The sequence below is a fragment of the Canis lupus genome, chromosome X, assembly GCF_048164855.1.
Source record: "Canis lupus baileyi chromosome X, mCanLup2.hap1, whole genome shotgun sequence".
Lineage (NCBI taxonomy): Eukaryota > Metazoa > Chordata > Mammalia > Carnivora > Canidae > Canis > Canis lupus.
In genome coordinates, this window is record NC_132876.1 from 107,817,891 (window position 1) to 107,843,123 (window position 25,233).

Consider the following 25,233-nt stretch of genomic DNA (forward strand, 5'->3'; position numbering starts at 1 on the left):
CAGTGTGGAGCCTGCTTCTCCCCTCTGCCTATGTCTCTGCCTCTCTCTCTCTGTGTGTCTCTCATGAATAAAAAATAAAATATTAAAAAAATAAAAAGAGATTATCTTAATTCATTATGTATGGCCACATTCACTTTAGTATATACACACACTTTCTTTTTGTCCTAGAAAAGACAAACATTTTTTTACCTCCATTATATTCTGATTTCTTAGTTCCTCCATAAGACATTGATTGTGGAGAAGTTAAGTTACAGTTAAAATAATTTATAAGGCAATTAACCATCAAAATGTCAAAACCTGAAGATAGTCTAATACAACACTCAAGAAATCAATGCCTATTTCAGTAATAGTGTTAGCATGCTTCTTCAGGCTGAGCACAAAGACAGTGAAGGAGGCCAATACAGAAGGGTCACATTAACTGTGAAAACAAAGAAGCCTCTTATTAATGCTTTTCACCTATAAAATTCAGTATTAGAATTCCTGTTTTAATGAGACAGCCCATAATCTGCATGTCTGAATGCTACAGTTACAACTAAAATATCAACCATACATTTAAAAGAAAAATCTCCACTTGCAACAGCTCCAAACCACAGCTTTAAGAGAGAGTCTGGCTATAATTGCCAAAGTTTCCTTTTCAAAGCATTAGGGACCTTCTGAAGACCAATGTAAAATTATTTTTATGATGTCATTAGAGTGCCACTATTTTAAAGAAATCTTTAAAGATAAAATAGCAATATCATTTTTATTTTATTATGGGATGCTGCTGTCCTACTACTTATATCCTCAAGCTTTAGGGTAATCAGAAGAAAGCTATGCTTACATAAATAATAGAATGTAGATGGTGGGGCAGTCTCAAATAAGCTCTTTATTTTCTCCTCGAGGCTCTTCCCTTAGACCTGTTGGTTCTGTGTAGTTTTAGCCATTTCTAGTCTAGATACCAGAGAAGGCACAATACTCTCAGCTCAGATGGAGGTTAGGAGTAAAGAACACATACATTTAAAGATAGGGAAAAAATTACATGAATATTTATGAAATAAAACAAGTAGTCAACATGCCAAAATAAGCCTAATTCATGATCAAACCTAAATTAGTAAAGAAAAAGAATAGCTTGGAGGAAAAAGAGAAAAGAGAGAAAAGAGCATTTATGAGAATGTCCTTCCTATAAACTGTAAAGTACTATATAACAAAAAGATAATCTTAATACTAACATAATAAAACAGGCATTCGTTGTATTTATTCTTTTAGTTATTTTTATGAAAGCAATGAGGATAAAATGCCAGTACAAAGCAAGTGCCATATATAAGACCACACTGTTGGTCAGTGTAAAAGCTGTATATTTGAGCTCAGTACAATCAGATTTAAACAATGTGACTTTCGTGATCACGTCTGACCTGAGATTTCCAGGAGTTCACCAAAGCTGACAAGTGTTCCAGGCCCACCAACGAGAGCAGCAGGGCTGTGATAAGCACAGTTTAAGTCTGCCAAAGCACAAGGTCTCAAATGGCTTGTCAGGAGTGCTCCTCTCTCCGGATTCAAAGACTTAGTGAAAGATGGGAAAAAAAGTAGGATATGGAACCCAAGAAAACTCCAGATTTCCTGTACCTGATTTACTGTTTATAAAACCAGCATCTGTGCAGAGCAAAAACAGATGGGCTCCAACATATCAGGGAAGGTGTCATCAGGGCCAAAGCCTAACTGAGAGGGAAATATCAGATCAAGAGAGAGGAAATACCTTCCTGCTTATCATAAGCCAATAATCACTCAGATGTATAGTGGACTCATCATCTGCATTTCTTTTTTGCCCTTTATGACTGCACTTTGCTGTCAGTTCCATTATACTTAATGACAAATTCCAAGGAAACCCAAGTTATCCAGTTTCCTTTTGTTCATTCTCACATTTCAGATTCCCAGACATCTCTGTCTACCACAACAATCAACCAACCAACCCTCTTTTCCATCCAGCTTTTTGGTCTTCTGAGTCTCCTACTTTTGAATTTTAAGCATAAAAAACTCCCATCTTAAAGAACTGTGAGCAACAGGAAATCTAATGTGTGTACCATAAAATTATCCACTGAAAGCCATCAAGATTATGAATCTAATAGAATACATACTTCTGTAATTTTATTTTAAAAGCAATGCAAGGGCACCCTGGTGGCTCAGTTGGTTAAGTGTCTGGATTTGACTTTGGTCATGATCTCAGGGTCCTGAGATAGAGCTGCATTAGACTTCCTGTTCAGCAGGGGGTCTGCTTCTCCCTCTCTCCCTCTCCCTCCCCTGTTTGTGCTCTCTCTCATTCTCTGTCAAATAAATAAAATCCTTAATTTAAAAAAAATCAATGTAGGGCACTGGAGTGGCTCAGTGGTTGAGTGTCTGCCTTTGGCTCAGGACATGATCCCGGGGTCCTAGGATTGAGTCCTGCATCATGCTCCCTGCAGGGAGCCTGCCTCTCCTGCCTATGTCTCTGACTCTCTCTGTGTCTCTCATGAATAAATAAATAAAATCTTTAAAAAATAAACAAAAATTTTTAAAAAGCAATGCAAACTAATTGAAGAAAATTGGGAAGATATTTAAAATTTTTTAAAAAAATCAGCTATTATTAAGTAAACACAATAAATATTAACAGAATATTTTCTTTTAAAATTTTCAACAATGATGACTTGTGTTTATCATGCTTTTAATCTGGTTTTTACTTAGCATTATTATTTAGAATCTTTTTTGAACACTGGAACATAAATATTTTAGGTATATTCATAAATATAATTTATTCATAAATTATACATTCAAATATAATTTCAAATAGTAACTATGAAAAATATTTTATCTCATAATTGTACCATAATTTACTGACACATTACCCTATTCTATCATATTTTTCACTATTATACATTATGCTACTCTAAATTCTTGCTACAGAAAATCTTATTGTGTTGTATAATTTTTTAGACCAGATTCTCATGATAGTTTAGGAATATAGACTCGGAGCCAGACTGCCCAAGTTAAATCCTGTCTTAAATCCTTTCCAACTGTGTCACTTCAAGAAAGTCAACTAACCTTCCTGTGCTTTGTTTCCTCATCTGTAAAATGGAGAGGATAGTAATAAAATCTATCTCATAAGGTTGTTATGAGTACAAATGATTAGTTTATATACAGCACTTTTTGAAATTGTGCCTGAGGCATACTGTAAATGCTACATAATACCAGTATTAATGTTTCTGAGCCTTAAAACCTAAAACTTAAAAAGGTTTAAAGAATGTACATGCAAAAAAAAAAAAAGAATGTATATGCATAGCAGTAAGGTATGTCCATTATAATTTCATTCGATTCTCATCAGGATTTGAACATTTTTAATGTATGTTTTTGTATGTGTATGTATTTGTGTTTATGAATTAATATGTGAAAATTTGTACTTCATTACTATGTCAGAGGGATTCCTTGTTTTCTGGGGAAAATAGCCACTGGGAAGTAATGGTAGTCTTTGTGATTTAAGTTGGGGATGCAGAACTTACCTCTTTAAGAAATATATAAATCCAGTGATATTTGTATTACCTTTCTGATTTATCTAATGATACTTATCTATTTCATTTATTTAATTTTTTAATTTAAATTCAATTTGCTAACATATAACACCGAGTGCTCATCCTATCAAGTGCCCTCCTTAGTGCCTGTCACCCAGTTACCCTATCCCCCACCACCTCCCCTTATTTGATTTACTTAATAACCTTCATTTATTTTTTTATTTTTTATTTTAAAAAATCTTTTAAAAGATTTTATTTTATTTATTCATGAGAGACACAGAGAGAGCAGCAGAGACATAAGCAGAGGGAGAAGCAGGCTCCATGCAGGGAGCCCGACACAGGACTGGATCCCGGGACTCCAGGATCACGCCCTGGGCTGAAGGTGGTGCTAAACCGCTGAGCCACCCAGGAGTCCCAATAACCTTCATTTAAAAACAGCATGCATACATTTTTTTATTCCTCACTATCTATTATAGACTCAATGTCTGTGCCTCCTTCTAAATTCTTATGTTGAAACCTAATCCCCGAAGTTATTTTTTTTGGGAGTGGAGTCATCGAGAGGTGACTAGGTCATAAGAGCAGAGCCCTTTTAATTGGATTTGATTAGTGGCCTTATAAAAGAGATTCCAGAGGTTTCCCTCAAGTCTCTTACCTGTAAAGACCCTCTATGAACCAGGGAACAGGCCCTCACTAGACACAGACTCTGTAGCCACCGAATCTTGGACTGCCAGCTTCCAGAAGTATGTGAAATGTTTGTTGGTTAGGCCCCCTAATCTAGGGTATTTTTGTTATAACAGCATGAATGGCATCTGGTTTTGTTTTTCACTCTAGCTCTTTGCTACCACAAGTTTCCTATTCTAGAATTGGAAACTTTTGCTTAATTTATTTGTTAAACTTACTCAAATACATTTTTCAAAAAGGTACTTTAGTGATCTTGTTGATCTAAAAATATCTTTTTGTTGCTTTCACACATGAATGATAATTTTGATATAAATATTTTGGGGCACTACTTTTCTTAAAAGATTTAGGTCTTTTGTTTCATTGTTTTCTGGCACTTATGGTTTCACAGTATACATCTCAATACAATATAATTTTTGTTTCTTTGAAGTCAAAACCTTTCATGTGTCTCTTCCCACTGGTTAAATGAATGTAGTTGCTTCTTGCCATAAAACTGTAAAATGTTACCAGAAAATACCTTGAAACTGTTATCTTTCCAATTCACTCTTTGACTTGGTTGAGAAATTCAATTTTCCCAATTTTTACTCCTAAATTTTCTATTATATCCTTCATTGTTTACTATTGTTTTCTTCCTTAGAAATTAATAATTAGTTGAAGGTGGATTAATCAAAACCTATTCTCTATAGCCATTATCTTCTCTCATTTTTTGACTTTTTATTAGTTTACTAAAAATCTGAGTGTCAATAAAGTTTATTTCTCATCGTTTCAATTTTCTGCAATAACCATGCTTTTACTGCTTTCAGCATGGTTCAATTTCTATTTCCGTGTTCTTAGTTTTAAAGATTGTTTTTTTAGTTCATTTTGTGCTCATTTTGTAGTGGCTTTGCCTTCTTTAGAGTATGGTATTCTATTTTAATGCAAACAATATTCTTTCGATTTTATTGAGATCATTAAATAGATGTTCTAAATAGACTTACTACATGAGGAAGAATTTTCTTCTGATATACGAGAGGATACTTCTTTTCCCATTCTTTTTCTTTACTCATCCTTAAATAAAGATCTATTTCAAGAAAAGACACACCTCACAACTTTTCTGAGCTATCTCAGTTTGTCCAGCTGTTGAAGAGTACTCTGATGCTTATAATTGCCTATGGAACTCCTAGGAAATAGCAGGTTTTCATGATTAAGTTCTTTTTTCTCTTCATAATTAGCCTCCACTACCCTCTAGACAAAATAAAGGTATAGGAATTGAGTCTGGGCTATGACAGTTGATGTTCTAGTGCATATCTCAAGCTACACATTTGTATGAGTACTCTGACTCAACTACCATAGAAACAAGGAGAACATTCAAAATCAATCACAATTTGATTCTAAACAAGTTATATCAAAATTCAGGCTTTTTATTTTCTGGTGTACATAAAAAAAGGGAAATAAAAACACAAATACTGGAAAGAAGGTCATGTGATTATAAACAATTGTACTTAGAAGATATTCTCATTTTACATAATAAGAGCAAAGTCTCCTACAAATATCAAATCATTATGTTATATGCCTGAAACTAATATAATGTTATGTGTCAATTACAGGAATAAATATTTTTAATTGTTAAAATTTACTTCAAAAGAATCTTAAAGAAAGTTAAAGCACTTGACTAAGGTCATGTAGATAACAAAGTTAGAATTAGGGTTCAGATGGTTTAGACTTAACATGATTTCCTCCACACAACAGGAAATCTGGACAGAGACTTTTTTTGAATATTTTGTTTTAAAGAAAGAATTCTAGTATCATATACCAAGTGATATACTATACTATTTTATTAGTTTTTAAAAAGAATCTTACTTTGAGAAAAGTAACACGCACGTATATAACCTTCTACTGAAGGCTAGCCCATTAAAAAGCCAGGAATGGAGAAGTGGAAATAGACAAATATCACATGATTTCACTTGTATGTGGAATTTAAGAAACTGAACTAACAGGCAAAGGAGGGGAAAAAAGAGAGGCAAACCAAAAAAACAGACTCTTAATTACACAGAACAATCTGATGGTTCCTGGAGGGGAGGTGGGTTGGGGGATGGATAAAATAGGTGATGGAGATGAAGGAGTGCACTTGTGATGAGCACTGGATATTGTATGGAAGTGTGGAATAACTATATTGTACATCTGAAAGTAATATTACACTGTATGTTATCTAACTGGAATTTAAATAAAAACTTCAAAAATGTTAATAAAAAATAAAATAACTCTAAAAAAAAGAAAATACAAGTGCTTTCTAAGCTACACTGATTGGTTAATGCCATCCACAGTCTCAAACATCATCAGACAGCATCTTTAATTCTCACTAGCTGGAATGTGAAATTGCCAAAGTAATATATTGCATTCATTTCTAAACTTCTTCAATGGTATTTATGTTGTCACTCATTTCTAACAGAGGTCTTCACCTCTGAGGACATAACTTGAACACCAAGTTATGGATTTACGAAAAGCAGCAAACTGTTCATTAACAAGAAAGGAATAACTTTCTCTAAAGTATAATGTACTGACATTCCATTTCTCGTAATAAAATATCTTCAAAGTTATTAACTGATTAAACAAATATTGCCAAATTAAAATTTGGACGGTTGTTTGGTGAGTACAGAATTTGATCAAAGGCAGATTAATTATTTTATTAAGTATTTCATCCAAATGATGATAGGTTGTTTATCCCACGATACAACCAAATACTTTTCTCTCTTTTTGTCACAAATGATCAGTAAAAAATTCTGATTTAAAGTTCCCTTTTTTCTAGGTTCATTATATTCCAACCTTGCTACATATTACAATCTTAAAATTTGTATCACATTGTATCATATTTTCCTATTAGCATACAAAAGAATGGTTGTAACTAATATAACTGTTTTTTATTTTTATATTCTTTTGTACTTTTTCTATAAGATAAACAGAGCTCATTTTTATAGACTACAGCTTTTTACTTAATTACTAGTTAAAGAAATATTTTTAATGAAGATGAAAATAAATCCAAGCATACTTACCACGTGAAGAATTTTATTCTCTGTTTCATACACAGTACAATCCTTTAAAAAAAGAAACATATACATTAGTTTTTAAAAAACCACACATTCTTTTTAAAATACTTTCTTAGGAAATGAACTACAATTTGAAAAAGTCTTGACAATTCAAGTAAAAACAGCAATAAGAATAGGAAAAAAATCTGGAATGTTATATGCCAAAATATTCATAGTAGTTAGCTCTGATGGTTAGTTACAGAGATAGTCTAACTTTTGCTTAACTATATTTTTAAATTTTACACACATATAATAAAGAATAATATACATTAAACATATATAAAATCAAATATTAGAAAAAATTATTGTAACCATTTTCTAATATACATTAAACATATATAAAATCAAATATTAGAAAAAATTATTGTAGCCATTTTCTATCTAAATTTTTATGTGATAAATATTTTTAAAAATATTTCCAACATTTCAAATACTAATTTATTATATACCAGAACATTAGAAAAAACACTAATATTTATTTCAATAGTCATATCTTAATCTCAAAAATGCTTTTATATTTTCAACCATTCCAGGCTATTAAATCTTTTATATTATGTATTTAAAATTGGTATACACTACTAATCTGAAGTTCATAGTTTTTACCTAAAATTGGATCCTTGAAATAATAAAAAATTGTTTTTAAAAATCCATTGTCTTTTTTCCTGCAATTGCTAGACTTACAATGAGCCAAAACACAGCAAAGAGATTTTGGCTTAGAAACTTTGTTTCTAAAAAAAAAAAAAAAAGAAACTTTGTTTCTATGGCTCATTTTTTCTTAAGAAGTTTATAAAGTAGCAACCCAAAAGGGTGTTGTGAGGATTAAATCAGAAAATGGATAAATGGCTTAGCTTAGCACAATATTTGGCATACAGTAAGTAATAAATACATTTGAGCCATGAATTATCATTGTTCTATGTCTTTATTTTAAAAATTTAAACTAATTACCTTTACTTCAAAATATATAGTTAACTAATTACTATTTGACAATCTAATTTTGAAAGAATAACCATGTTTCAAAATACAACATATTTTAAGGAATGATATAGTCCATTTCATTTTTCCCCTGAATTTAATTAAAAAAAAGGAATCTTATTGAACATAGTTGTTTCTAAAAAAGATTTTATTTATTTATTCATGAGAGACACAGAATGAGAGGCAGAGACATAGGCAGAGGGAGAGGCAGGCTCCATGCAGGGAGCCCGATGTGGGACTCGATCCCGGAACTCTGGGATCACGCCCTGGTCCAAAGGAAGATGCTCAACCACTGAGCCACCAGGCGTCCCTAAATATAGTTTTTGATAATGCCATTTGATAATGCAATACCTTGTCAGAAGTATTATATATTTTTATCAGGGGCAAAAGTTTTATTTTTTTTGTATATTTTTTCATTGGAGTTTGATTTGCCAACATACAGTATAACACCCAGTGCTCATTCCATCCAGTGCCCCCCTCAGTAAGAGACTCTTAACTCTGGGAAACAAACAAGGGGCAAAAGTTTTACATTTAAATTTAGGTCTGATTTATTTCACAAACTAATAGAAATACTTAAGGATTGGGTCTTGCCATACTGTAGGACTTCTGTGCCAAAGAAGAAGTTTGTTATAAATATAGCCATAGCTATGTCTCTATAAATTAAGTATGAATTATGTGTACAGAGGAAACAAGGTATAGATAAAGCATTTATACTAGGAAAATGCATTGTACTTACATCTGAATTTGGAAGAGTCCAATTTTACAGAATTATTTCCAAACACAATTACATTGGTGAGAGATGATTTGGGAAAAGCTGGAAAGTTGCCCAGTTTCCCAAAGCTGCCTGTACAACTTATTTCAGCATTTATAATGGATGCAAGTTTGATTATTTACCTACCTTCCCAGAATCAGAGAATATGATTAAATTTGCAAAATTCAAAGGGATTCCCCTCAAGGAAGAAGGTAAATATGATCTAAATGTATATCCTGCTAGTGATACAATAATCACACAGAGAATAACTATTTCAAGTTCTTTAAAATATAACATTTTACCTGCACATCCCTAGTGTGAAATAACAAAAAGCACTATTAAACAAAATCTTATACTATTGTCAGTGATCATTTTGTTTGTTGGTAGTAGTGTTGGTAGTCTGTTACTGTTTTGCTGAAACTATTGCATTTCATAGGATGAAGCAATCAAACAGTTAGTTATACTATTATCACATGTGATCATTCTATCATTTTTGGTGTCCTAAGTAATTTTAGCATGAGACAAAGTAGAAACATATAAAAGAAGGTAAGTAGAACCTAGGGTCTCTTGATGTATTATGTATACACATCTGTATATATTTCTTACTTTCATCCACTAAAAAGACATAAACGTTCAACTGAGTAATGAATAAATTCTTCACAGTTAGTGATTTTCAAATACCATTTCCTGGACCTTCAAGGAAAAAGATGGATTCCAAATCTGGGGTAGGAAATGTACAAGATGAGCCTGGATTGTACTGTGACACAGATAGAAAGAGACTATTAAACTCTACAAAAATCATGCCAGCGAGACTCAGAAGTCAACATGAAGAAATTCTTACTGGCCAAAGACAGAGCAATTTGGGAATCTAAAAAAATAATAGCTGCAATTGATGGAAACAGTAAAGTACATATTATTTATTACATGTACTAACACAGGTGATGCTAAATTTTATATGTACCAAATACATCCAAATAGATTGAGTAACAGTTGTGTAATACTTAAACAAATTAGATAACATTTAACAGATGTACTTTTCCTCTTCTTCCAGCAAATATTAATCAACTATGTTCAGGGTACAAAGATGAATGAAATATGGGTCCTGACTTAGAAAAGCAAAGTTTAAAGAGTCAGGCATTCACAGAAAGAAGTTAAAATATGTAGAATCCCAAAGTCTTCATGAAGTTTAAGTTTCAATAACTTTACAAGTATGAATGCCACAAAAATATAGAAATCAACATGTGAAAGGCCAATTATTTAAAATTTTAAATTACTGATATATTTCTCATTAAAATGCAAAGTGACCACTGTGTTGTGCTACATACATTGCTCAAGTTAGATTTCAAACTTTGTAAACACATTTACCAGCTGCTGTTCCTCAGTGCCTAAAAGGATTACATCTATAATCTGAGCTTTAAGATTATTCAAAGAATAAAGTACTGATGCATTCTTGACAATTGTGGCATGACCCCAACAAGACGAAGTCTAGAAGAGATACATCGGGTGACTGAGATGGACAAGGTTTTCCATCAGTCTAAAAAACTGTCATAAATATTAAAATTAAAAACTTACTATTTGAAATAAACAAAACCAAATAACTATAAAAGAAATTGGAATAATTAAATTTTCAAAGGATGTCTGCGCTATGTTTATAGCATATTCCCACATGTGAACTTATTAAAGCTTAAATCCACACTAACATATTTGGGACACTCACAATTACTATAATAAAGGCAGGATCATAGGGCTGGGGGAGCAGGGGAGGAAACAACTAACTGCCTGAAAAAAATCAGGAAAGGTGGCTTTTCATTGGGTCTTCGAAAAAGTAAGTTTTTAGGTAAAGAATTGCAAATGACATATCAGATAAAGGGCTAGTTTCCAAGATCTATAAAGAACTTATTAAACTCAACACCAAAGAAACAAACAATCCAATCATGAAATGGGCAAAAGACATGAAGAGAAATCTCACAGAGGAAGACATAGACATGGCCAACATGCATATGAGAAAATGCTCTGCATCACTTGCCATCAGGGAAATACAAATGAAAACTACAATGAGATACCACCTCACACCAGTGAGAATGGGGAAAATTAACAAGGCAGGAAACAACAAATGTTGGAGAGGATGCGGAGAAAAGGGAACCCTCTTACACTGTTGGTGGGAATGTGAACTGGTGCAGCCACTCTGGAAAACTGTGTGGAGGTTCCTCAAACAGTTAAAAATATACCTGCCCTACGACCCCGCAATTGCACTGTTGGGGATTTACCCCAAAGATACAAATGCAATGAAACGCCGGGACACCTGCACCCCGATGTTTCTAGCAGCAATGGCCACGATAGCCAAACTGTGGAAGGAGCCTCGGTGTCCAACGAAAGATGAATGGATAAAGAAGATGTGGTTTATGTATACAATGGAATATTACTCAGCTATTAGAAATGACAAATACCCACCATTTGCTTCAACGTGGATGGAACTGGAGGGTATTATGCTGAGTGAAGTAAGTCAGTCAGAGAAGGACAAACATTATATGTTCTCATTCATTTGGGGAATATAAATAATAGTGAAAGGGAAAATAAGGGAAGGGAGAAGAAATGTGTGGGAAATATCAGAAAGGGAGACAGAACATAAAGACTGCTAACTCTGGGAAACGAACTAGGGGTGGTAGAAGGGGAGGAGGGCGGGGGGTGGGAGTGAATGGGTGACGGGCACTGGGTGTTATTCTGTATGTTAGTAAATTGAACACCAATAAAAAAATAAATTAAAAAATAAAAAAAAATAAATAATTTTAATACATAAAAAAAAAGAAAATAAAGGTGACATTACTGCAAAAGCAATAAAACGACACTCAGAAACTGTTAAGCTACTGCAGTAATTTTCAGATTTTAGTTCTGTATATTTGTAAGAATCACATGGAAAGTGGATTAAAATATAGATTCCCAGGTTCAACCCAAATACACAGATGGAGTAAACCTGCAGTGGGGGCTCCAGTATGATTTTGATAAATATGGTATTTTGAAAAACAATCTATTTTATAGGTAGCCTGTGACAGAAAAGTGTCAAGCCAAATCAAATAAAAAACGATCAAATATATAGAACCTGTAAGACAGTAAACTGATATAAAAACAGTACCTGCTGGCTCACTTGAAACAATTCTCAAAAACTCAGAACTACCTGCTTTTGTTTCACATTCCCCCAATTTATTGATTGGCTTTTCTTTTTTTCCCTCTTATTAAACTTACTTCTTTCTTTAACTGCTCACTACTTTGAATAACTGCTTCTACTTGTTTACATCTCTATCTTCTTTCAGCCTGATCAACCTGTTCATTATTGAAAGCCCAAGGCTTTCAAAAGGGTGGGACATGCCATAATAAAAACCAAACAGAACAGAACAATACAAAAAAGTATATATTAACCTGCTACTTTATGTTAAAGAGAAGGACAGAAACTAAATGACTGTGTTCTATTTAGTTAAGCTATCGTGTTAAGGAGTTCATTTTATCATGCTAAATATTTAAATAGCCCTGGTATGGTACCTTAAGGGGATTCATTTTATTAATAAGTTATTTTATTTCCATCAAGACGTGAATAAAAAATATTCGCTTCTCAAGTGTGAGCTTTATTAACACTTAGGGCCAAATATTTTCCCAAAAGATCATACCTCAAGTTTTAAAAAAGAAAATAGCACTGAATATGGAGAAATCCACATTTTTAAGAACCAATTCATGCTAAGGAAAGGTACACCTCTGACGTTCTACTTATTTTTAGGTTAGGATTAAATTTAGATTTTTAAAATTGGATTTAGAGCAATGCCACTATATACTCCCAGGAATTCTTCAGTAGCTCATGCTGTCTTTTACTGTGCATGCAAAATGACACTTGCAATTTCTTCTTTATCCTTTTCCATATAATGCTTCTACAAATCATGTGATATATATTTAAATGCATCAAATTCCTAACAAGACAATATTCATAAAGATAATGAGTGTGTCTTCATTTTTTATCATTTTTTTTGAAGACTGTAAGTACGCACAGAAACCATCTCCCACAGATGAGCTATGTGCCCACACAGGATCATAATCAGTTATTGTTTTTGTGAAACAGTGATGCAACTGCCTTATTGAGCAGAACACGTAGAAACACTTCTATCCTGTGTTACCTACTGTTGATGCTCTTTTTTCATGATACTTTTTCAACACATTGTAAGTGTCCTGGGGTCATGATGTTCAGTATAAGTAATATTTCTCATCAACTGTGTATTATAGTCATAGGAATAGTTCATAGGTTATTATTATTGAATACATAAAGCAAGAGAGTGAAGAGAAATAGTGTATATCTGTAATGCTGTATGCAATTACATTTCATGGAACTTTATAACTGTAAATGCCATAAATTTTCATGTATATTTTTGGTATATTATAGTATATTTGTACAAATAATATAAAAATATTGTTTTCGTGTTTTTTTTTGAGAGAGAACATGTGTGCATCTATGGGGGAAGGGCAGAGGAAGAGGGAAAGAATTTCAAGCAGACTCTATGCCCAGCTCAGATCCCAAGGCCAGGCTCTAGCTCATGACCCTGACATCATGACCTGAGCCTAAATTAAGAGGCAGATGCTTAACTGACTGAGCTATTCAAGCGCCCCTAAAAATATTTTTCTGCTTACACGTAATATTTAAATGATTTATCTAGTGGTGCCACCCCCCTTGCTTGTGCTCTCTCTCTCTCCCTGTTAAATAAATAAATATTTTTAAATAAATGATACATCTATGCAAACCTTTAATGACAGTACCTTCACACGAAACACTTCATATACTCTATTGAAGCTACCAAAATGTCTTCAATGCTTAAGTGATTCATCTGCGTTAATGTTAGTTTTATTCATTCACTCATTCATTTACTGGAGTCACAATTACATTCACCAAAAAAGGTTTTTGGGGCATCTTGTAAATGGAACTCACTGTCAGGCATTATTAAGTAATCAAAGATAAATTAAACTTGGCCCTTGGCCACCATTATTCCATTATTTAGTGGAGAATATATTCAAATAATAATATAAGGTACATGACAAATGTTAACAGAAGATCCCACAAAAAAGAAGATAAATCCTAACTCTGAAATGAACTTCTGGAGGAAGTATTTTACTGACCTTAAATAGCTTTTGAATTTGGAAACTGGGGGTTCACAGGGAAAGACCATTTCAGTTTGTGTGAACACAATGAGCAAAGGCATAATGAGAAGTAAGCACATCAGCCTAGAGCATAAGACATATGGAATGAATGCAACAGGAAAAAAGGTCTAGAAAATAACATGAGGTCATATTGTGGACAGCTACCAATGCTTGTCTGGAAAAATATTTTTGTTGTTAATTAAAGATTTTATTTATTTATTCATGAGAGACACAGAGAGAGGCAGAGACACAGGCAGAGAGAGAAGCAGGCTCCCTGCAAGGAGCCTGATGCGGAACTCGATCCCGGACCCTGGAATCATGCCCTGAGCTGAAGATAGACACTCAACTACTGAGCGATCCAGGTGTCCCTGGAGAAATTTTGTTTTGAAAGGAATAAAATTTTTATTTTTCTGTAATAATCTGTTTGAAGTCCCATTCTACCAGGATACTGCTTAACTTGGTCAACTGATAATTTCTGGTGACTATATTTCAGGAGGGGTTGAAGTCAGGATAGCTTACATAGTGCCATGGCTGGAGGAGGAGTGGAGTTCAAACTCTGGTCCGGCTAACAACTCTAACAGCCATCTCTTCTTGTTCCCTTTCTCATGGTTCTTTTTCCTTTCCCTCAGTTACAAGAGTCACTTTCCAATCATGTCTCACATAAGGAATCTCTGTAAAGCTGTGTGTCTTCCTAGATACACCAAGAAAACATTCATCTCTAGGGAGGATGGAGGAATATGTACTTTACTCTAATACAGGAAGTGCTCAGAGATGTCTGTGGATGGGAAGTATGTGATTAATACACGTTTTATGAAAACAATGAGGAAGAAGTTGTGGATTTGGAAGGGAAAAAACTGGAAGAAGCAAGATCAGTTGGAATGTTCTTTGAATGGAAAATGTACTATGTAATCAAAGCTTGAACTGAGGTTATTATGATGATGGAAAGTGAGTTGAGGAGAGGTGGCTGATACACATAAAGCCAGGAATGAGAATTGGGTGACTGATTCATGAGACACAGAGAATAATGGGGAGAGGAAAGTTAAACACTGGGGTACCTGGGTGGCTCAGTGTTTGAGCATCTGCCTTTGGCTCAGGTCATGATCCCGGGTTTCTGGGATTGAGTCCTGCAGCAGGCTCCCCACAGGGAGCCTACTTCTCCCTCTGCCTATGTCTCTGCTTTTCTGTGTCTCCCATAAATAAATAAATAAAATCTTAAAAAAAGGGAATGTTAAACATTACTCCAGGGGTTCAAATCTGAGCAAATGGGTGAATGGCCAAGTAGAGATGTTAGGAGAGGTTTTGGGGAGAATAAAATACTTGTATTTTAGGCATGTGAAATTAGAAGTGGCTGAAAGGAAATTTGATACAAAGCTGTCCAGCAAATAACTGAATAAACTGAAATGGATCTAAATTAGAGCCAGATCTGGGAGTATTTACATTGAAGATATAGTTACAAAAGAAAACAACAACAAATTCATTATAAACATTTAACATTATAAACATATAAAAGAACATTTATAGTCAGAAGATAGTGGAGGACAGAAGTTCAGACAATGCTTACATTTAGGAGCAGGAAGGAAGGGTTAGTTGTATGGCCAGGAGTAAAGGGGGAAAATGCTGTGTTACAGAGATAAGAGAATTATTATAATTATGTTCTATGTCTGTGATGCTTGAAATTCAGTAGCTTTTAGACATGTGTGGCTCCTGAGCAATTAAAATGTGCAAAGGAGGAACTTGATTTGTAATTTTATTTAGTTTTAATTAATTTAAATTTATATTTCAGTCGCCATGTGCAGCTAGTGGTCACCATGCTAGCCGGACTGTCGGGTCTAGAGAAATATACTATGGCCCTTCCAACAGTTATAAAATGGGAAGCCATTTAACAAGATTTTCAAACAAATAACAATAAAAGCAACATCTGAAAAGACATAAAGGAGTTTAGTTCCAAGTTATTGACCAGACGCTTTGCTTTTTTTCCTTCCACAACAGCAGATTCCAGTCTATTGTGACATTTACAGTAGCAGCATAGTACAATGAAAGCAATTCTCTCTGTAGGATGATATACAGAAAAGAGCTATTAAAAGAGATTCAAAGTCGTCATCACCTAGCTTTGAGGGCACAGAGAAAGCAGTGCCAGAGGTAAAAGATTTGCAATGGATGGAAGATAAAAGTTCAAACTAAATTTGGACTTATCAAAGAGCAAAAGCTGACTGAGTGTCCTGAGTGAAAAGAATGTCCATAGTGAATAGACAGTCATTGGTCTTCTTGAATGTGTTATCAAAATGCTACTGTTTAGCTGTAATTTCAGATATATAAATGTCCTTGGGAAACAAGGCAGGCAGAGGTATAACCAACCACCCACAAGTACCTCCTTTGCAACCCTTTCAACATTTTGACTGCCTTACTGACCACAAACTTGCCTTCTTGCTGTCATTTTGGGAATGAGAAGAGGAAAGTTCATGAAGGATGGTATCTCTGAAATTTTAAAGACATTATTTATTTATCTATTTTAGAGAGAGAGAGCATGAGAGGTGCAGGGAAAAGCAGAGGGAGAGGGAGAAAGAATCTGAAGCAGACTCCTCTGCTGAGGGCAGGTCCTAAAGCAGGGCTTGATCTCACAACTGGGAGATGATAACCTGAGTTGAGACCAAGAGTCGGATGCTTAACTGACTGAGCTACCCAGGCACCCCTCTTGAAATTTTTAAATGACCCATTAAAAAAAGATTTTATTTATTTCTTTGACAGAGGAAGAGAGAGAGAGATAGAGCACAAGCAAGGGGAGCTGCAAGCAGAGGGAGAGGGAGAAGCAGGCTCCTCATTGAGCAGGGAGCCTGACGTGGGGCTCAATCCCAGGACCCCCAGGAACATGACTTGAGCTGAAGGCAGATGCTTACCTGACTGAGCCACCTAGGTTCCACTAAAATGACCCATTTTAAAAGAATTGGCTAAGATTTTCATTAGGTTAAATAAGGTATTGAGTTGTAACATACGAAGAGCAATAAACAAGAGATGGGAGAACTGACTGGGCATGACCTTATGGCCATCTATAGTTTTTCTATCAGTGAACATAGCCATATTCTTTTGCACCTTGCACCATATTGCTTTTCAAAATTCTGCTCCAATTCTCTTCCCCCAAGAGGCTATCTAAAATGAAGCCCCATCTGGCTTTTTAAAAATATTAATTAATTAATTAATTTATTTGAGAGATTAAGAGAGAGCACAAGTGGAGTGAGGGCAGCGGGAGAAGGAGAAGGAAAGCAGACACCCCACTGAGAGCAGAGCCAGGGATGGGGCTTGATCACAAAGACTCTGAGATCACAAACTGAGCTGAAATCCTAAATCAGATGCCTAACTGACCTGGCCAACCAGACACCCCCTCAACCTGGCTTTAATCACTCTAGTCTTCACTTCACAATGAAAGACCACTGTTCCAAATGTTGAATGGGTGTGAAAACTAATCTTTTAGCACATAGAGACTTGGCAATGTACATAGAAGTAAAGGTGATTGTTTTTTTCAGCATTCAAATAGCTCTGTAACAAATCCAAAAACCACTGAGGCTTATTAAGATTGAAGTGTCAAAAAGAATAAAAAAGTATAAATGTCAAATCAAGGTATTAATAACTAGAAAACTCATTAGGGTAAGACTGTGATCCCTGTAACTTTAATAACTTCGTTTGGACAACCTGAAGAAGCAGTGAGCTAATCTCCACCATGAGCTAAGTTTGTTTACCCTGCAGGTCTTGAGTCAAAACCTAAATATTTTTGAAAGGCCTATGTACTACATACTAACTGCACATATTTTGTTTCCATCAGAAATCTGTTAGTCTTATTCTCTCCCATTAGATGGTCAGTATTTTCAAAGAAGGAACTGTACTGTCTCTTTTGATTTCTCAAAGTGCTCTGTATATTCTATAAATATAGTCTAAATTTATCAGTTATGGATATTTGAGTCCATTGATTCTTTATTTTCATGTTCCATAATAAACATTCACATTGGCTTGAGATTAGGTACAAAAATGAAACTTAAAGCCTTTTAAAATTTTTATTTATTTATTTTTTTAAAGATTTTATTTATTTATTCATGAGAGAGGGAGTAAGAGAGAGAGAGAGAGAGGCAGAGACACAGACAGAGGGAGAAGCAGGCTCCACGCAGGGAGCCCGACGTGGAACTCGATCCCGGGTCTCCAGGATCAAGCCCTGGGCTGAAGGCAGTGCTAAACCGCTGAGCTACCCGAGCTGCCCTAAAGCCTTTTTTTTTTTTAATTGCCAATTGCCAAACTTATACAGTACATTTAGTTTCTTTACACTCTGATTTTGTACCAAAATAGACTGAGTTTCAGTTTTAAATGTTAATCTGCATGATCTAAGCAGATATTTTCAACAAAATAATTGGGCTTTCCCTGCATGCATGAAGATTCATATTATTTAAAAGATATCAAGAATTTTATGTTCATACTATAAAGCTAGTATTTCTTTTTAATAAAGAGCCTCTCTAGCTTCCAGATGTTCAAGTTATTTACTGTAATGACCATCAAATATATCATAAAGGAAAGAAAATCTATAGGGTCTAAGTGATGAGAGACAATTTTTCCCTTGTGACAAATTCAACTAAGGAGTTCAAGCAAAGATAAATACCATGACCCATCATAAATGAAAATATAAATTAAACATTACTTCATCAGTTCAAGATCATTCACTAGGTTGCCAGAAAATAAATGGAAATTATGGTATATCTGAAACAAATTCTAAGTATCAATTTTAAAAATTCCTTAGTCCATATATCTTTGTCCCTTTTATCTAATTAGATGGCATATTCTTGGACAAAATGGAAGCATTTCTTTTCACTATGTGCTACATCTGAAAAGGTAACATTGATACTCAGGCGCTCAATAAAAATTTTTAGATCACTGATGACAATAATATACTTAAATTCTAATAAATACCAAATTATCCAAGTAATAGTAAAGCCTACATCTAGGCTTAATTTTGTACACCCTCAAAATTCTTTATCATAAATAATCACTATCCATTTAGGGCTTCCTAGTAGTAATACTGAGTCATTATAAGACTGAATATTATGCTTTGAAGAACTTCAAAAGGTCTTCCCTCTTTCACCAAACCTACCACCAATATTGCAGTAGGTTATACTTAAAATACTAAGAGACACACCAATGCACATAAACACATCATTGAGGAGAGAGAAAAAATTCTCAAACTCAACTTTTACTAACACAGTTTTTGGATATTTAAGTTTTTCTACATAATTTAATTTTATGGTACTTTCCTCATTTTCAAATAAACAAGATTACTATCCTTCGAATTCTAGCATAATGTTATACTAGAATTCTTTATAGATTCATTCTTGTGTCAAATTTGTATTATGATTTCTACATATGCATTCCATTTTTTAAAGAAAAAGGTAAACTTCTTGTAGCCACTGAAGTCAGCGACGGCTATATGACTTACTTTGTCCAGTGAAATATGAGCAGAAGTGCTGTGTCTCACTTGCATGCAGAAACATTAAGAACTGGTGCATTGTCACATCATGTTTTTTCCTTTCTGCTGTGATGACCAATAGTGTTCAATAAGAGGCTAGTCTGGGACTTGAGGTGAGGAGAATGTGGAATAGAGCTATATCAATCTAGGATGGACATGAAGCATCAGCACTAGACATGAGTGATAGTAAAAGCACAAATATTTTCAGGTTGTTTACTATTGCAGCATAATCTAGTTTAACTTGACTAATACAATCTTCCACCAAATACAAGGAGAAAAACTAGAATATACATGAAAATGAAGACCTAACCAATGCAGTTTTATGCAATAACTATCCCATGATTTTTTAAAAAGATTTTTTATTTATTCATTCATGAGAGACACAGAGAGAAGGCAGAGACATAGGCAGAGGGAGAAGCAGGCTCCATGCAGAGGGCCTGAGGCAGGACTCAATACTGGAACCCTGGGATCACACCCTGAGCTGAAGGCAGATGCTCAACCACTGAGCCACCCAGGCATCCCTATCCCATGATTTTTTAATGTAAGCTCTAGGTTCAATGTGTGGCTTGAACTCACAACTCTGAGATTGAGAGTCACTTGCTCTACAGATTGAGCCAGCCAGGTGTCCCCATTTCATGAATTTTACATGCTGTACTTCATTTCAGGAAATATGCTACTTTTCAGAGATGCTATGTCACTCTTCACATACTGCAATTTGCAGGCAGCCTCAGATTACATTCTCTTAACTTTGTGCAAATCTAGTCTTTCACTATTTTGTTTTTATATATAATTTTTGCCTCATTTTATTCGTCTAATTCATTCTCACTTGTCCTAATTACTTAATTCTGACCAGTTCTTCAACCTGCCACTATAAATTATAATTTCAGTCCATTATCTCACTTGTTTTAGGGCCTAATTTCACCTGAATTATCTGATACTGGGGGTCATTCTGATCCAACCCAAAGGGCCTGGGTTATTAAAAGCTACTTTGTTAGCAGAGACAAATGCCTTAGAATATTGGTGCCTACAACTAGTAGCTCTCTCTATTTTTTCAGTATGCTTTAATATTTCACGAGTGTGAAAATGTATGTTTGTAATGATTTGATGATAATCCATGTAATGGATAAGGATTCATAACATGCTAAAATGTTATTATTATTTCTTTTTATTTTAATAACCCTGGTTAGTTTAACATTAGTTTCTAACACTGATTTTCCATTTATTACAAATGCACAATGATGGTTTTCATTAATATCTTATGCTTGATAAAGAACATGTTTAATCCTTTTGGATATGCATTTATGACACTGATTGACTATGAACAATTGATAACTAGAGTTTTAAAATCAAAACTTAACTAGCCTCTTTTATAAGTGTGTGGCCTCTGGGCTATTATTACCTATAAATACTTGGACCTACTGATCTACAGTTCTCAGTCATTCAACCTATGGTGGAGTCTGGGAAATCTGCATCTTAACAAGCTTCCCCAGGTAAATCATACTCATGGACCAGCCTTTGAGAAAACACCATTCTTGAACACATACATTATCTTTTCATCTCATACTCATCACATACTAAACCAGTTAAGTATGAGCACAGTTGTTATCAATTTTGGCTCCATATTAGAATCACTGGAGGCATCATTTAAAAACTACTGATGCCAACCCTCACGATAAAGAGCCTAATTTAATAAGTTATGGGGCACAGATACCAGTGCTTTTAAAAAACTCCTCACTTAAATCTAAGGTAAAGCCAAACTTGAGGAACAATGAGCAGAAAGCATTACAAACAATGTTAAAGCATGGATCTAAGCCCTGGCCATGTCACTCATTATGTCATTTTTCCTCTCTGAAATTCCATTACTCACTTACAAAACTGAGATAATGACATCTGGTTTACCTCCTTCACTAGATTATTGTGAAGAACAAATCTGATGCTGATAATATGTTGTAAAAGCACTTGGACAATCTCAAAATAGCAGTGTTATTATTCCCTGCCCATTAAACTTCATATAGACCTTTTGTTCTTGCTAATAATTTTTAAAAATGTCATAAAGAATAAGTTATTTAGATATGGTTTGAAGGATTTAGATATGGTTTGAGGAAGGAGAACAAAAATGAACAGAAGAGCCCAGGGCAGTATACATTTCAATTCTAAAAGGCAGTTCAGTTGGGAGAGAGCAGGAAAATACTTCTGTAGACAGTTAAAAGGGAAGAAACAGAAAGCCTAGCGAGATATTTAGTAGGGTGAGGAGGGCTGTGGAAAACAGTAAGACATTAAAATGGAAATTAACAGTTATATTATTAGTAACTGCTGAATAGTGCCACTGTAGACATTTCAAAAGGCATTTCTAAATGCCTTTAGGGATAGCACTTAAACTGTAGCAAGACACATAAAATAGTTACAGAACCAGGACCAATAAAAGTATCTAATCAAATCTTTTGATTTTTCTTGCTTAGGTACTTTTATAACTCCCACTCTGGCATTACATAGTCTCACAGCATTATATTCTATATTCCTTTACGGCTGAGGTTTCCAAATTTGGTATCAAATCAAAACTGAAATTTTTAAGCTAGAAAAGCTTTCTACTTGATATTCAGAAACGTACACATGGATTTATTGGAGGAGGCTGAGCAGACTGGACAGTAATGGTAACCTTTTCTAGCTCCAAAACCAGCCCTCTCCTCCTAGGTTCTGATCCTCTCCATGAGAACCTAACTTCTCTCCTCTCCTCTCTCCTCCACAATTCACTAGCTCATTACCTGTCTCATGGAAGAGACGGGTACTGTCACCACTGTTTCCTGCCTCCCCCACTCATCTTCCTGGAGTTGCAAGGATTAATAGGAGAAGGAGTAGGAAGAAGAGGCCTTAAAATTTAAAGGAATAATTGTGTATTTGTAATAATGACAATATAGCTGTAATTCATCAACTTTGAAAATAATTTTGTGTGTGTGTGTGTGTTTAGTTCTCTTTAGGTCTTCATCAGCATTACAGTAAGTTAACAGCACTAAATCTACAATCTGTAGCCCTTTTTTGGTGGAATTTTAAGGGGAAAATGAGTCCTTTTATTCTTTCAACAAACATTTGTTTGCTAGGTACTGCGGACACAGAGATGCATAAAGCAGATACCTGCCTTCAGCAAGTCTCCCACAGCAAATCTTTTCTTAAATGGATTGGTGTTACTCTTGATTTCATTTTTTAAAAAGAATCATCATGGTACAAGACAAATGGTAACATATCAGGGACTCTCTTCTGAAGTCTATTTTATCACCTGTAGGGATAAGAATCATGTAACCCATCTTTGTCTATTTGCTTCCATGTACATAACATAGCAACAATGGTAAAAGTTCTATCTTTTTAGGGTCTTTGTGAAAAACTTTTAATAGCCTCTTGAAAGGTGAAATACATCATAGGACAGCATGGCAAACATATTGTAATTCAGAGAGTAGGAAGACAATGAAAGTACATTACATAAATAAGCAATAAAACTTTCAGAATAGGATGTGATACAATTATAAAAATGAGCATGTGCATACTGTATAACATAGCAATTACCCTCCCATGTAATATATTTGAAAGTAGGTATATGTTCAAATGCCCATGGTCAGGAAAATGAATAAATATATTGGCGTATACACACAGTTATGTATGTATGGAGCAAAAGTGAATGAACTACAGTAAATGGACAAAATATAAATGAGTTCAGAAACACAAATCAAGTGAAAAAAGTAATATGCACAGTGATATCATTTTTACAAAGCTCAAAGACAAGCATAATTAAATGAGATGTTTAGAAAAGTATATAATACTATTTTAAGAAGGGAAGCCTTGTGGCTCCGTTGGTTAAGTGTCTGATCTTGATTTCAGCTCAGGTCATGACCTCAGGGTCATGAGATTGAGCCCTGTATTAGGTTCCATGCTCAATGTGGAGTCTGCTTGTCCCTCTCCTTCTCCTCCCTACCCCTACCCCTGACTCACACTATCTTTCCTAAATAAATAAATAAATAAATAAATAAATAAATAAATAAAATATTTTTTAAAAGCCCTATTTTAAGGGAAAAAATCCAATAGACACCCTGAGAAGAGGCAGGGTGCTTTAGCACAAATGTACTAAAACAATATTGTTAATGTTTTACTTATTAGATGATAGATTCATGAGTATTTGATTTATGATTATTATTCATAATATATATTACATGCATTCTTTTGTATATATATATATGAAGTTTTACATAAATTTTAAAATATACAAAAGAAAACAAACGTCTGAGAAATAGTATCCTGTCATTTGCCATGTAAAATAATTGGATTAGTATAATATACCATACCCCTAGTTCTTCTGTTATTGCTGATGGTGATACTGCCTATATCTTAAAGTATTTTGGCAGGATGCTCATGTAATATGATATAGTCTATGTTTTCAAAAGAATAAAGCTATTAAAACAGTTTATTTCAGTATAATTTTCACATAATATATGCAAGTTTTTAAGTTTTTGTTCACAAGTTAGGCCAGTGTCAGAAAGCTGGAAGAATAAGTGGTTATATCCCAGTGTTCTAAATAGTGCTTTTCTAGTGTCTTAGCATGGAGTAATCTCACCACTCTGATTTATCTTTTCATTCTGGCCTTCAGAAAAGGCCTACTACCAATAGACATTTTATATTTTTACCTCAAGAATGAGGATTTGTGTGTGTGTGTGTATTTATATTTATTTTGATTATAAGACTATATTCTAGGACTTTTAAGAGATACAGGCATACATATATAATATAATTTCAGCTTTCCAAATTTTATATATTTTTAGTTTTATATTTGTCTTTGGACTAAAAGTTCTCAAGTTATCTAGGCACTATGCTTAGTTGTTTTAAATTTAACTTCTGATTCACTATATTAGGATTATATAGAGAAATTTTTAAATTTTTAAGAATTTAACTTCTGATTTAACTTCTGATTCACTATATTAGGATTATATAGAGAAATTTTTAAAAGATAATGGTTTTGCTACTTCATAATCAACTAAAACAGCTGAAGAAAAAAAGGATTAAGTATAATTATAATGAACTAAATACACTTTGTTTAAATACAAAGTAAAAAACCCAGAATGACCTTTCATAATTCCATCAACAAGTATGCTAAGTAATATAATCCATATTGTTTAAAATTTACACATAAAACTTGTCCTGGTTTTCTGTCTGAAATGCCCCAGTTTCAATCTCAAGAGTCTCAGTCCAATTTTCAGGTCACCTAGAATGTCTGATTCAGGAAGGTTTAAACACTAACCCTAATATAGCAAAAATAGTATTTAAAGTTCTATCTGAGATGAATGAGAGGCTATCCTGGCTCGACTTTTATAGGGTTTAATACTGACTACATGAACCACAGAATATATACCATGCCTACCCCAGTAAAATTTATCTCCTCACTTTAGAATTTTACATAGATTTACTACTTGAATCTTAATAACCTAACCCTTTTACAACATGCATTCTGTAGGACTGAGTATTTGTGGGCATTGTACCTTTACATGTTTTGAGTTCTCCGTTTTCAACTCTAGGTAATGTGAATATGGGATAGGGATGGCAAGTTCACAG

The 25,233-nt window shown here is 34.1% G+C and overlaps 1 protein-coding gene across 5 annotated transcripts in view; it reads right to left on the bottom strand.

The window, feature by feature from the left end:
* CNKSR2 (connector enhancer of kinase suppressor of Ras 2) overlaps window positions 1–25,233 on the bottom strand; it is a 277,033-nt gene that overhangs the window by 154,358 nt on the left and 97,442 nt on the right. For all 5 annotated transcript variants that reach the window (XM_072818027.1, XM_072818026.1, XM_072818029.1 and 2 more), the window contains exon 5: window positions 7,223–7,264. In XM_072818027.1, the coding sequence (XP_072674128.1) occupies window positions 7,223–7,264 (42 nt within the window). The remainder of the gene's footprint in view (window positions 1–7,222; window positions 7,265–25,233) is intronic.